Consider the following 13,252-nt stretch of genomic DNA (forward strand, 5'->3'; position numbering starts at 1 on the left):
TTGCTATTTAAACAACGTGACGCAAGATGTGAAAATGATAACTGCATCGGTCTGAAACTAGCAAAAAACACTTGCTAGTGCATTGCGCCATGTTTATAATAGGGCCCTTTATGTTATGTTATGTTAATGCTTTAAAAGTAGTTTTCATTTTTAATTCATGTTAACTAATGTTAACAATAGAACCTTGTTGCAAATGGTTACCACATTAGGTAATATTTGGAGTGCAAATTCTTCAAGATTAGGCAGTGTTAGTGATGTCAAAAAGTACCGCTACTACCAAGTCAATATTCAAATAAAAATTAATATGCCAATGTAAACTTCAGTAACTTGAAAAAGCCCTCTACTGCTAAATACTAAAAGCACATTTTGTTTGTTGCTTGTAATGTTATGATGCTTGTTGCTCTTCTTTATTACTATTTACTTTGATTTGAAGCTATATTTAGTTCTTTATTTAGTTTATTATAATTTATTTGTTGTAAATAGAACTTTTATAATTAAAATCAAAATTGATAATTTTTTCTCTACAGCAGAGATATTTTTTTATAAATGTATCTCTACAGCAGTTAGATGGTTAAAATAAGTGTTTAGTAGCTTTTTTAATCTTTTGTATCAAAGTTGGTATTGAGAATCACTAAATTTCACTTATATTGGTACAGACTATCAAAAGCTAAAGTTAAAGTTTGCTAAAGTTATTAAGCAGTATGTAAAAGTAGTAAATAAATAAATGTTTTTAAGGATTTAAGCTCTGTTCATGAATAATGATTAAATTGTTTTGCAGGTTTCAGGCTCCAGTGAGAGACGAGGAATCAGAGTTTCAGAGGAAAGCTCGCTCGCGTCTCATGCGGCAGTCACGTCGATCAACACAGGTGTGTGTTCACACCCCTAATCACTCATATTGTGCACACTGTTCAAAATGTTTTTTTATTTATTTATTATTATTATTTATTTTTCCAGGGAGTAACACTGACAGATCTTAAGGAAGCAGAACGGAGTATTGTTAAAATCAATGAACCTCAGAACCTCAGTGTTCAGCCTGTGAGCCCCAACATCACAGTAACACCAGCTGAGAGAGGTGAGTCTTATTATCAAGTGTGTGTGAAGCACCTGGATTTGCTCTTTCAGTTAAGAGTAATGACTCTTTGATCTTTTCGATTCAGTATGACTTCTGTATGGATATATATTGAGAGTTTTCTCTCTGCAATAGACATAGAGCCAGTGAAGGAATCTGGAGAGGCAGAGACAAGACTAGGAGTGAGAGATCGCAGGAAAGGGAGGAAAGAGAGACGCTCTACTGGTATCGTTCAGCTGGCTGAAGAGGTGAGCTTCAAACATTCATAAAAACTAATTTCTCATTCTGCATTCTCACTCCCAGTGCATTTTTTGCTTAAATGTACTTTTAAAAAAAAGTATGCTTTTTTTGCAGCTTCTCACCAGAATATTCCAAAAATAATAATAATAGATTTTGGAAATGTGTATCTGTGACTTCATTTTAAGCTAATGTTGCCCACAACAATGTTATAGAACTGGAGGAGTTTGTGGTTGTTTACTTTTTGACTTGTTTTAAAATAGTGGCTAAAGTTATTCCCGGTTTCTTGTGTATGAATGAAAAGTTAAATGATAATGTTTTTTTATGATAATGATTTTAGCTGGATACCAACCATTATATGCAAACACAAACAGTACATAACTAAGGGTCTATGATATTGAACAGAGACCAGAATTTGGAAATTAATGGGGACTTAATAAACAAAGATGCCCCTGCACAATTAAACTAAACCTAGTACAGCTGTCGCACTTAAAGTGAAATGTGAAAATTTATTAAAAGTATTGATTGTGCACTACATTTAGATCTGCTCATGTTGCATCGGATTTCTTTTTACCCAGTTTTTTGCAGCGTTGCACATTATAAACAATCACACTAGTTTTTGTTGAGCTTATGAATGCAATGGTCAATCAGAGGCCTTTAGATTAGTCACCTCTAAAAACACCAGAGTTAAACCAATTCATAAACGGATATTAGCTTTTTAAACGTTTTATTGAACAACATTCATAATCAACAATAATTAGCACTTTATGTAGGCTATTTACATTTATGCAATTGTTGTATAAATACAGTACATGAATGCCAGCTTTGAGTCTGTATAAATACACATAAATGCAGTTTCTGTTCCATCTTTGCAGTTTGAAGATGTTGTTGATAAAATTTTATTGGTAACAGTATAGAATTCTGATTTTTTTTTAAGTAATTGAGTCAATTTAAATATTTGACATAAAAGACAACACTGATAAATTTAACAAGGTAATTAAAGAAATTGCCATTAAAAGGTAAAAAAAAAGCTTCTGTAAATCAATGGGCAAATATTGGGCAAAAAAAGTTGATTTCCAACCCTGACAAAGACCTCAACACTATAATGATGCGGTCGTCCCAAAACTGGTATATCAGAAGGAACAACTGGGTGCTTCTTTAGTGTATTTTGCATAACATTGCAAACTCACTCTCTCTTGTTTCATACGAATGCAAGTGGTGCCATTTTGCATCTTTGTTATTGATTGTATTGAAAATGACCATCAGAATTTATATATTATTCTTGTTGCTAGGCCGATTGCTTTGTACAGTGAGAGAATTTTTACACCCCTACTTGTGTTTGGTGTCACTAGTGGCAAAGAAATTCCTTGCTTGTAAAAAATGTAAAATGACTGACTTGTATTGGCATTTTACTTTTGTTCAGATGGATGATATGGATGCAAATGAAAATGCTGAAAAAGACAAGAGCACAAGGTTTGTTTTTTTTAAGGTTTTCTACATCTCCTGGTGTATAGCTTTGTTTGAGTGGTTTGGGTTGCGTTTTTTGTTCTGCTTGTGACTAGAACACTTTGCGTAGGTGTGGCTTTGGGGTTTGCCTGTCGGAATTGGCGGATTAATTAGTGCACAGTTTTAAATAAGCTGCTTATAAGCTCACATTGAGAGAGTAATGTTGAGGCTTTTGCAATGATATTTTTAACAGTGTTGTTTGTTTTTGTAGGGATCCTCTGTTAGATGATTCCAGACACTCTTCTCATTATTTTAGAAAGGTAATGATTTTTTTTTACGCAACAATCATCAAGAGACCGATGAGTAATATAAGAGCTGGTTTACACTCTTGTGTGTTATCTCAGTTGTATCTGCAGGTGTTGCAAGAGAATGGAGATCTAAAAGAGAAACTGCAGGAAACTCAAATGCAGCTAAATGAAAGTAAAGTTCAGCTGGAGAAACTCAAACAGGTGAGAGGTGTTTTTTCTTGTCCTGAGACTGAAGGAAGGGGAAAGGATATGTTGAACCACTAAAGTGAGAGAGAATTCTTTTGTCTGTTCTGTTTGTTTGCATGTAATCAGAATCAAGAGAATGGATCAGACAGACCAGCCCTACTGGAGTTGGAGAGATTTGTAAGTTCTCACACTGTAAAAAAAAACAAAAACATTTACGTATTTTCCAGTTTACAAAACCTTTGAAATAGGGCTGCACGATTAATCGTTTGTAAACCGAAATCGCGATTTGAAAAGGTGCGATTTTCAAATCGCAAAAGCTGCGATTATTTTGATTTACTATCAAATATGATAAGCATACACGTAGTTTTTGACAGTTCGCTTCACGTGCATATTACGTATTCATGCGTATATTACGTTTGATGCAGAGTTTAACCATTAGGGGGCATTTTACTGCATGTACTGACTGAACGTGCAAATAACGTCTGCCATTTGAAAAGATGAGCGAAAGCAGCGACTCAGCTTCTCAAGTAAGTGTGTCTGCAGAAGGGCAAAGTCCTGCAGATGACTTGCTACCTAAAAGAAAAAGCACCGCATATGTTTGGAATTATTTTGGATTTCGAAGATCTGATGTACTTCAAAGGCAAGTTCTTTGTAAAACGTGCCGAACGTCTGTGTCGACCTCGCGAGGCAACACAACCAATCTGTATCAGCACCTGCAGAAGCATCACAGACCACTCTATGATGAATGCATGGCCAAAAGGCCAACCGATGAAAACATTTCATCACAACCACCGCGACTAACAACACCCAAGCAAACTTCAATTGTTCAAGCGTTAGAAAGTGTCACACCTTATGACAGATCTTCACGAAGGTACAGTGAAATAACAGATGCCATAGCAAGTTACCTGGCTAAAGATATGGTGCCGATTAACACTGTCACAAAAGATGGTTTTAAGAATCTTATCCTAACGCTCGATAAAAGATATCGCATTCCTTCTCGTACGTTCTTCACTCAAGCCATCCAAAACATGTACCTTAAGTGCAGGAAGAAGGTCGAAGCTGAGCTAAAAGAAGTGAAATATTACGCGACGACAACTGACATGTGGTCAAGCAGGACGACCGAACCATATCAAAGTCTCACTGTTCATTTCATATGTGAGGATTTTGAATTAAAAAGTCGCTGTTTACAAACGTCGTACTTTCCCACTGACCATACCGGAGAAAACATCGCTTCTGCTTTGAAAGATGCTCTAGCTGGCTGGGGTCTGAATGAAGAAGGCCAGGTATGCGTCACAACTGACAATGCAGCCAATATAATAAGGGCAGTGGAAATAAATGGATGGACCAGGCTGCAATGTTTCGGTCACAGACTCCATCTTGCTATCGGTAAGTGTTCATAATATACATTTCATAATTGGCAATTATTTATATACAGTACATAATCTTATTGTAATAACAATGATACATCATTTTTTTCAGCATTGGTTGAGCTTTAATAATAGAATTCACTGCAAAATCTTTTACATGTTTAACATTTCTGTTACATAAAAAAATAAAAAAATAAAATAAAATGTTAATAAAAAAACTATTATGAGCAAATATGAATTATTAATAAGTAGTTATGCGTTTATAAACTGAAGTATGTGTATATAAATTAAAATTAACTTAAGCACTCTAAAAAAAATTCATTATAGGCTCATTTACATCTTAAATATTAACTAATGCTAACTGAGATCATTGCATTCTAAGCTTTTTATAATGGTATATTTTCAGAAAACGCACTGAAAGATGACAGGGTGCAGCGAGCAGTAGGCATTTGCAAGAAGCTGGTCAGTCAATTCTCCTACAGCTGGAAGAAAAGAATGGCATTGACTTCAGCCCAAAAAGAGCTGAATCTGCCAGAGCACTCATTAATTACTGAGTGCCCAACAAGATGGGGAACCAAAGGAAAAATGATTGCAAGGGTTCTGGAGCAGTGCAAAGCTCTGAATCATGTGCTGTCTGCAGACAAGAAAACACGACATCTAACGCTGACATGGCAAGACATAGAGGTGTTAGAATCCATCCACAAAGCTCTGCATCCCCTCCAGGAGTTTACAGATGTGCTTTCGGGAGAGGATTACGTCAGTGTTTCCTATCTTAAGCCAGTTCTTCACCTTTTGAGGACGAAGACACTCGCTGAAGATCAGGACGACACTAATCTAACAAGGGCAATCAAAGACAGAGTCCTTCAATACCTCAAGGAAAAATACGATGACCCAGCCACTCAAGAACTTTTGGATGTAACATCATTCTTAGATCCTCGCTTCAAAACTAATTACATCAGTCAAGACAACATCCCGACCATCAAAGAAAGAATGATGACAGAGATGGAAGAAGCTGCAAGAACGGTAAGAAAATTGCACTTAAGAGGAAATGTGTTGAGCATTCATTTATGTACTGAAAATGTTAAAACTTAAGTAACTTGCTTTTTGCTTGCCCTGTTTTTGAATGTTACAGGAGAAAAGATCACGTGTGTCAGAGTCACAGGATTTAGCAGCAGCTTCATCTGTGAAAGCAAAGACTCTTGGCAGCTATTTCAAGATTTCCTCTATCTCTCCAGAAGAACCTCCTAGTTTTCATCAAGTGGTGGAAGCAGAGCTAAGCAGCTACTTAACTGCATCAACGATTGATGGAGAAGAAAATCCCCTGACCTGGTGGAAACAGCACCAGGTTAACTTTCCCAGGTTGAGCAGGTTGGCTTGCCGATACCTGTGTGTTCCTGCCACAAGCACACCGTCGGAAAGACTCTTCAGTGCTGCAGGCAATATAGTAACTTGTCAACGGTCATGCCTCAAACCAGAGAGAGTGGATATGCTGCTCTTTTTGTCAAAAAATCTTTAAGCACATACATTACAATGTGAAAAATGTAACAATCTAATTGTGAAGGTTTTCTTGTTGACCTTCACAATTATTCATGTTCTTTGCAGTTTGCACTTTCAATCGCAAAAACATTTGTTGTTGTTGTTTCAACCTTAATGTAGGTCATCGTCAGTGTTTTACTGATGTTAAATTGTTTACAGTGTTTTTGGATTCTTAAAAGTAATATTTTATATATAATTGTTAATTTTTATTTTATTTAAGATATTTTTATTTTCTTAATTTGTCATGACAACTGACAACTTTATTTAAAAAAAATGGCAACAATGTTTAAGAGGTTTTAAATAAACAGTAGAACAGTGTAGCATACTTTATGATTATGCTTGGTCTTTCTTTGGTGGTGTTAAAACCACCACAAACCTGTAGCTCTTTTATGAAATAGTAGTAAATCACATTTTAAATCGCAAATCGCAATTTTGATCAGAAAAATCGCAATTAGATTTTTTCTCTAAATCGTGCAGCCCTACTTTGAAATCTGAACACAGATTTTAAGTTTTCTCAATTTATTTTTTACAGTTCACAATTTCATACCATTAGATAACATTAGTTAATGCACTGATGTCATGAACAAACAATTATAAAAAAAATTTAAACTCATTTTTTACTTTACATCTATTAATTAAATGTATTTTTAAATACATTAATGTAATTTATATGGCTTGAAATGTTAAAATGTTAGTACATGTTGTAATTAACATTAACCTAGATTAATAAATTCTGTAAAAGTATTATTCATTGTTAGTACACCTAATGCGCAAATGTTAACGAAATTAACCTTATTGTAAAGTGTTTTTTTATTATTTTTATCTGCTCTCCACACAGGAAAAGAAAGTTCTTCAGCGGAGAGCATCTGAGTTAGAAGATGAACTCAAAGTAAGAACTTGAGCTTTAAAATTCATCAGGAATCTCCTAATTATGCAAAATCTGCTGACTGTTTTTACATATGTTGTTAGGATTTTTCATGGGAAATGTGTGTAATAGATTTAAACATGGTAATTTTTTTTTAAAAGAGCTTTGAGATTACTACACTCTTTTGACAGCTAAACACAATTTGACAGCTAAACACAACTTAATAAACAAACATATAAAAGGTGGGAGCTCTGTAGAACTTGTGAAATGATGGTCATGCCAAATCTGCAGAGCTTTCTGCAAAGTTCCATGCATATACAGGCTTCCATGTGGGCCTTCTCATCTCACTCTCTGTCACCCCTCCCCCTCTAGGTGCTTGTGGATTTGCGTGCTGATAACCAGAGACTGAAGGATGAAAATGCAGCTCTCATTCGTGTCATTAGTAAGCTGTCGAAATGAACCTTTGGGCTCTTTGCATTGTTTTCCTGAATTCTTTGCCCAAACAAAGAACTGCACAATATTTTTCTTTCCCTCTCTCATCTCTGGGACATATACATCTGCCTGGGGTGGTTAAACTACTGTTCTTAAAATTGATATGTACATATGTGAGGCCTTGTTTAGTTGCCATTTTAGATCCATCTAAACTGGAATTTTCAATGACTCAAGTCCATCTGCTGTTCAGCTGCTTTAGATTGTGGTGTTGAGCTTTGATTCAGGGTGCTCTTGTGTCATTTGTAATGTTATTGATTTATTTTGTGCAATGTGCTTGCTGCTTTTTATTAATAGCACAGCTTTAATGTTTCTTAAAATTCTGCAGACTTGCCATCTCACTAATTTAGTTCACATCCTTATTGTACCCTTATTACACTGGGCTGCACTGATGACAATGTTATTGATACTTTGAAGTTTCAGTTCAGGTTTACTGTTGAGTTTCACTTAAAGACATCTACCATTGCAAAATATTTGCCTTTCAGCAGGTACCTCTTAAAACCTGCAAATATAGATAAATCAAGAGTTTATGATATACAGAATATAGGATAGAATATAGTTCATTAACAAAAAATTTATATAATATTACAATTACAATATAACAGATCAGATGAATGTACATTGAAATAGAAATTAAATTTTATTTTATATATTTTAATATGCATTAATATTTGAATGTACATAAAGTACTGATCTGTTAAGCATGATCTAATATTTGTTAAAAGGCTTATTACTGAAATTGCAGTGTTATCAAACTTACAAATGTTTAAACCAAGCTTTTTAATGTCATGGCGCTGTTAGCTTGCCAATGCCATCATAATTTTAGCTTAAATGTTTCTTTTGTTTTTTAAAAATATTTCTTGTAATGGTAAGAGAGAAAAAAAGTGCCAAACAGTAACGACATTGCTCAGGGGTCTCTTGGTGAGACAGTAGAAGATCCTGGGGTTGTGTGTCTTTTTCTCAGTATGTATTTGGATTAACACTGTACTTTACCTGACTACTGTTCTTTGGACCAAACAGGCATTAGTATAAATCTATTTCTCTATTATTGCATATTTATAAATATATTATATATGGTGAATTTTGATGATGTTGTGTTCTGCCAGTGGTGTAATCTCTTTTTACTAGGAAGAGACACAAAGTGTTTTGTACTGTGACTATGAGTTTTGTCCTAAACCAAACTGGCGCCATAGGTCAAAGCTTTTTAAAGTTTACCACTGTTTATTTGTGTTTTCCCCTAAAATTATAGCTTTCAGAGCTTAAGCATTTGTTCATCCAGCCAGTGTATTTTGCCAAAAAATGTGCCTTATATATTCTGTTGCTTTGTTAAAAAGGATGACCAATAAATATCAATGCAAATGGTTGTGTAACAACCATTAAAGTGGTCTCTGCACCATTGCTTTTAGCTCTTGCAAAAGGGCTGGTAATATATTAAATAAATAGCAGCTTGCTAGACATTATTTTCAAAAGTTTGATTTCCCATTAGTGGCAGTGGTAGAAAAATGAAATGAAATGTATGTAGTAGACAAATGTCTGGTTCCTTGTGAAAATTTAGAATATGATAAATTAAATTCTTACTGGGAAACATCACAGGGCAATTTCATACCAGTCTTAACTAAGTCATATTACAAACATTGTTTGTGTATTTTATTATTGAAACAGGAAGTTGGAATGGGACATAAGCCTATTGAAACTTATCCATGAGTCATGATTTACTAATTGCTATTGCTAGTCAGAAATGGGTGGTATTAAGAGGAGAGAGGGCATTTATGAAGGGGAAAATTTGCTCACTTTTATATGGAACAACGCTTAGTGCAGCACCCCTTTCCCTCTCTGCTCCCCAAAGGTGCAAAAATGGCATTTGGATTTCATCCTTTGGATGTTTTTCGATGTACCCATTTCAAGTCATGGAGCTTTTACTAACGAGCTGATGATTTGAATCAGGTGTGTTTGATTAGGCACTTAATCATATTTAGTTCTACAGCACATTTAAAAACAACACGTTGTCACCAAGAGAAATCAAAACAACATCAAGCAAACAAATACACAATGAATTGTGTAACTAATGACATTTTAACCTTGGTTGCATCCGAAATCGCATACTCTCTTGAGGAGGTACTTGTTTGGAATAACTACTCCACAACCGCTAAAGAAGTACACTCTGTATAATTTGAATGTGTGTAGTATGAATGTAATCTGGACGCATTACATTCGCCATGATTTCTTTATCACGTGACCTTCCAGCATCAGTTGTGTCGTTTCACTGCCATTCACAAATCCTCTCCTGTGGCCTCATGGGATAGTAAAGTGTCCATTGTATGCACACTTCAGAATCTCTAGTAGGTCATCCGGTTACTTTTTGCCGCCTCTTTTATGAGTACTGTGAATTCGGACATACTTCTTTTGTCACATACTGTTTTTCGCCAACTATGTAGGGAACTTAGCGATTTCAGATGCAGCCCAAGACCTTCCCTGAATCCCTCTCTCATACCCTCCATTCATCCTGTCCAACAGACATGCCTCTGAACCTATTTTTTTTTACAGTCTATGCTCTGAACTAAAATGCCGTCTCAACATGCTTTGACAATCCAGTTAACCACAGCAATGGTTATTTAAAGTCACACTTTACAGTTAAGTCGAATCCGTATGTTCGTTTGGCCGGAAGCTAGTTATTTTACTTTATAAAATTTTAAATATGGACATTTTTCTTACACAAACACATCGCTTCGCTTCAGAAGGCCTTTATTAACCCCCCGGAGCCATGTGAAGCACTTTTATGATGGATAGATTCACTTTTATGATGGATAGATGCACTTTTATGATGGATAGATGCACTTTTATGATGGATAGATGCACTTTTATGATGGATAGATGCACTTTTATGGACTTCAAAACAGAAACGGCCATTCACTGCCATTATAAAGCTTGGAAGAGCCAGGACATGTTTTAATATAACTCCAATTGTATTCATCTGAAAGAAGAATGTCATATACACCTAGGATGATTTGAGGGCGAGTAAATCATGGGCTTATTTTCTTTTTGGGTGAACTATCCCTTTAAGTTCCGTTTCCACTGTCGGGCCGAAAGCACCCCAGAGCGCTACCCTAAAACCTGCCTTAACACGCCTCCATAGAACGATGTCACACAACCCCACCATTTCACCAGCTGACTGAAAACTAGCTAGATATCAAATTGAGCAGAGGTGTCGCAATTGCCTGGGGCCCTGCATTTTGAGGAGGCCCCCGAGGGCTGATCATTTAAACAATCAGAAATGTTAATATAAAGACGCAGCAACATCTCTGCATCCCCTTTAGTGGGGCCCCCTCTCTCGTTGTACTGGTTATGCTTTTGCCGCCTCGCCTCGGCCGTCTTTTTCAAACTGGCGCAGCACTTACTCGCGGTAGGTAGTAAAAGCATGATTTGATTTGTTAAACATGAAGAGGATGATCCGTCTGGCATAGCCGATCAGTCTAACGTTAACCTAGATAAATGTTTGCTATTAGGCGCATATCCAAGTGTTTGTGCAGAGTGTGGAGCGAGCTTACTGCATGACTACATGCAGAAAAATCTACATTGTTAAAAGTGCTATATAAATGAGGATGACTTGACTTGACTTGACATGGAGGCGCCTGTGCGATCACTTGCATTTTTGCAAAATACTCCATCATTTATGGCCATACAGATAAAAATAATACATCATTCGAAACTACTTTTATTTGTGTAAACTCACAATAACAAGAAAACCTTGTGCTTTTGCAAAATATAGAAAACAAACAGGGCACGCTTTCTGCAGTCTCGGTCTCCGTGAACTGGAGCGCGTCTCAAAAAAGTCAGCGTATACTTTCTTCACAGACATGAAAAATATATCTATATAAAGCTTGAAATGTCTTTTAAACAAACAAATTTAATGATTTATGTGTGCGCTTGAGCACGGAATATAATTAGTTGATAAACTAATAAAATAAAGATTAAATTAAGATGCTAACCATATATTTCTATATGTAGGAGCATTGCTTGTTCCCTTTCACCACCACACAAAGGACCTTTTTTAAGGTGACAATCCGTTATTAATATGAAGATTGTACTGTATCTTGAAGATTGTTGTATTGTATTGTATCTTCTATTATAAAGATGAAGATTGACATTTCGTTAGGCTAATTAAAAATAAGCACTTTAATGTTGTAAAGAATAAACAATTTATGTTCTGTTAGATGTGTTTTGACTACTTTTTGTATGTTGTATAATTAAATCTCTAGGTAATGAAGATATATTAACAAAAAAAATCTTTTAGAAGGGCCTCATTTGCCTGGGGCCCCCACTCAATGTAGGTTCGCCTCTGAAAATTAGCATGACAGATGCAAACGTTTACTTAAAGACTTCAGAATCCAGCATCAATATTTGACCAATGTTTTACTTTTTTTTTTAAATGTTACAGTGACAGTAATTTATTAATTGCTGTCAGGAGCGCACATCAATCATGCTGTATCAAACTGGTTCTATTTAACATAAAAAGAGAACACACACCAATACGCTTGCACCTGCTTCCGTTTATTTGTTATCACAGGAATGCACTAAACTCCATAAAGGCTTTTCCATGAAATCCAAAGGACACATTTAGATAAAATATTGATAAAATATCATGTTTGTCACATTTCCTTACAAAGAAAGAGTGAGCATTTCTATTAATTTTCCACGAAATTATGCGATCTCTCCCATCTCACTATACTTTCAGCCAGAGCAACAGAGGGAGCTCACAAATTAACCGTAGTGCATGTTTTTTTATGACATGCGGATGCTTTATCCGGTATCAACAAAGGCACAGAGAAAAGACAGATAAAATATTAAACCAAATAAATACACAATGTCTATGTTCTTAAAGCAGTATCTGGTATTTTTTATAAACATATGCATTTATTACCGCGTTAGCATAAGTAGCCTTTAGCATTGCATATAAATATATTTCTGTCTGATATGGTGATCAGAATCCCCAACGGATCACAAGGATGTTATTTTAAACACTCACTGGTGTCTGAAAGTGAGTTTTGAGCTGAACATTTTTTTTTTTATGTCTTAAATGTTGAAACTGGCTTGTATGTAATAACATGGGGAATGAGCAGCGGTGTCCTGACTCAAGTAAACTCCGCCTTTGTTCATAACCACTCCTCAGGCCCCAGTTGGCCCGCTTTGGACCAATATTCGGGGGGCCAAAAACCAAGGTTTACATACCATCATACAAACCATGAATTCTTGGTTAATTAACCCAACTTTGCTTACTCTGGGTATGCCAGTTGCAAAAACGTGGCTGGTAGTAATTCAGTCAACCTAGTTGTGATGAGGTTCAGTTCACTATTAGTAAGGAAGGAAGAAGACAGGGGTCGGCTTGAGCTGGGACTCTCGCTTTATTCACGTTTCTTATAAAATAAACAAAACTCTCTCTCTCTCTCTCTCTCTCTCTCTCTCTCTCTCTCTCTCTCTCTCTCTCTCTCTCTCTCTCTCTCTCTCTCTCTCTCTCTCTCTCTCTCTCTCTCTCTCTCTCTCTCTCTCTCTCTCTCTCTCTCTCTCTCTCTCTCTCTCTCTCTCTCTAAAAAGTATGTTTATTTAAAGATAAACAAAGAGGTCAGATCCACACAGATACGACACACTGGGAAGGGAGAGTGACGCAGGGACTTCGACGGGCAACCGGGCTGGTGGTGGATGAAGATGAGTCCGAATCCAGAAGAGTGATGAAGATGATCGGAGGTGAAGACAT

The 13,252-nt window shown here is 36.0% G+C and overlaps 2 protein-coding genes across 3 annotated transcripts in view; both read left to right on the forward strand.

Annotated features, from left to right (window-relative positions):
* The window catches only part of ppp1r12c (protein phosphatase 1, regulatory subunit 12C), a 28,763-nt gene extending 19,879 nt beyond the window's left edge, over positions 1-8,884 (forward strand). For both annotated transcript variants that reach the window (XM_084127778.1, XM_084127779.1), the window contains 9 exons: positions 779-866; positions 955-1,072; positions 1,205-1,317; positions 2,730-2,779; positions 3,024-3,072; positions 3,157-3,261; positions 3,373-3,423; positions 6,988-7,038; positions 7,387-8,884. In XM_084127778.1, coding sequence (XP_083983904.1) covers positions 779-866; positions 955-1,072; positions 1,205-1,317; positions 2,730-2,779; positions 3,024-3,072; positions 3,157-3,261; positions 3,373-3,423; positions 6,988-7,038; positions 7,387-7,473 — 712 coding nt within the window. In that variant the 3' untranslated portion in view covers positions 7,474-8,884. The remainder of the gene's footprint in view (positions 1-778; positions 867-954; positions 1,073-1,204; positions 1,318-2,729; positions 2,780-3,023; positions 3,073-3,156; positions 3,262-3,372; positions 3,424-6,987; positions 7,039-7,386) is intronic.
* Positions 3,603-6,265, forward strand: LOC311091727 (E3 SUMO-protein ligase ZBED1-like). Its single transcript, XM_084127780.1, has 3 exons — positions 3,603-4,632; positions 5,020-5,636; positions 5,746-6,265. Exons 1-3 carry the CDS (start codon positions 3,744-3,746, stop codon positions 6,127-6,129), a joined length of 1,890 nt encoding a protein of 629 aa, XP_083983906.1. The 5' UTR covers positions 3,603-3,743; the 3' UTR covers positions 6,130-6,265.
* Positions 8,885-13,252: the final 4,368 nt, after the last annotated feature.

This window comes from Abramis brama, assembly GCF_963993115.1.
Source record: "Abramis brama genome assembly, chromosome: 11".
Taxonomy (NCBI): Eukaryota; Metazoa; Chordata; class Actinopteri; order Cypriniformes; family Leuciscidae; genus Abramis; species Abramis brama.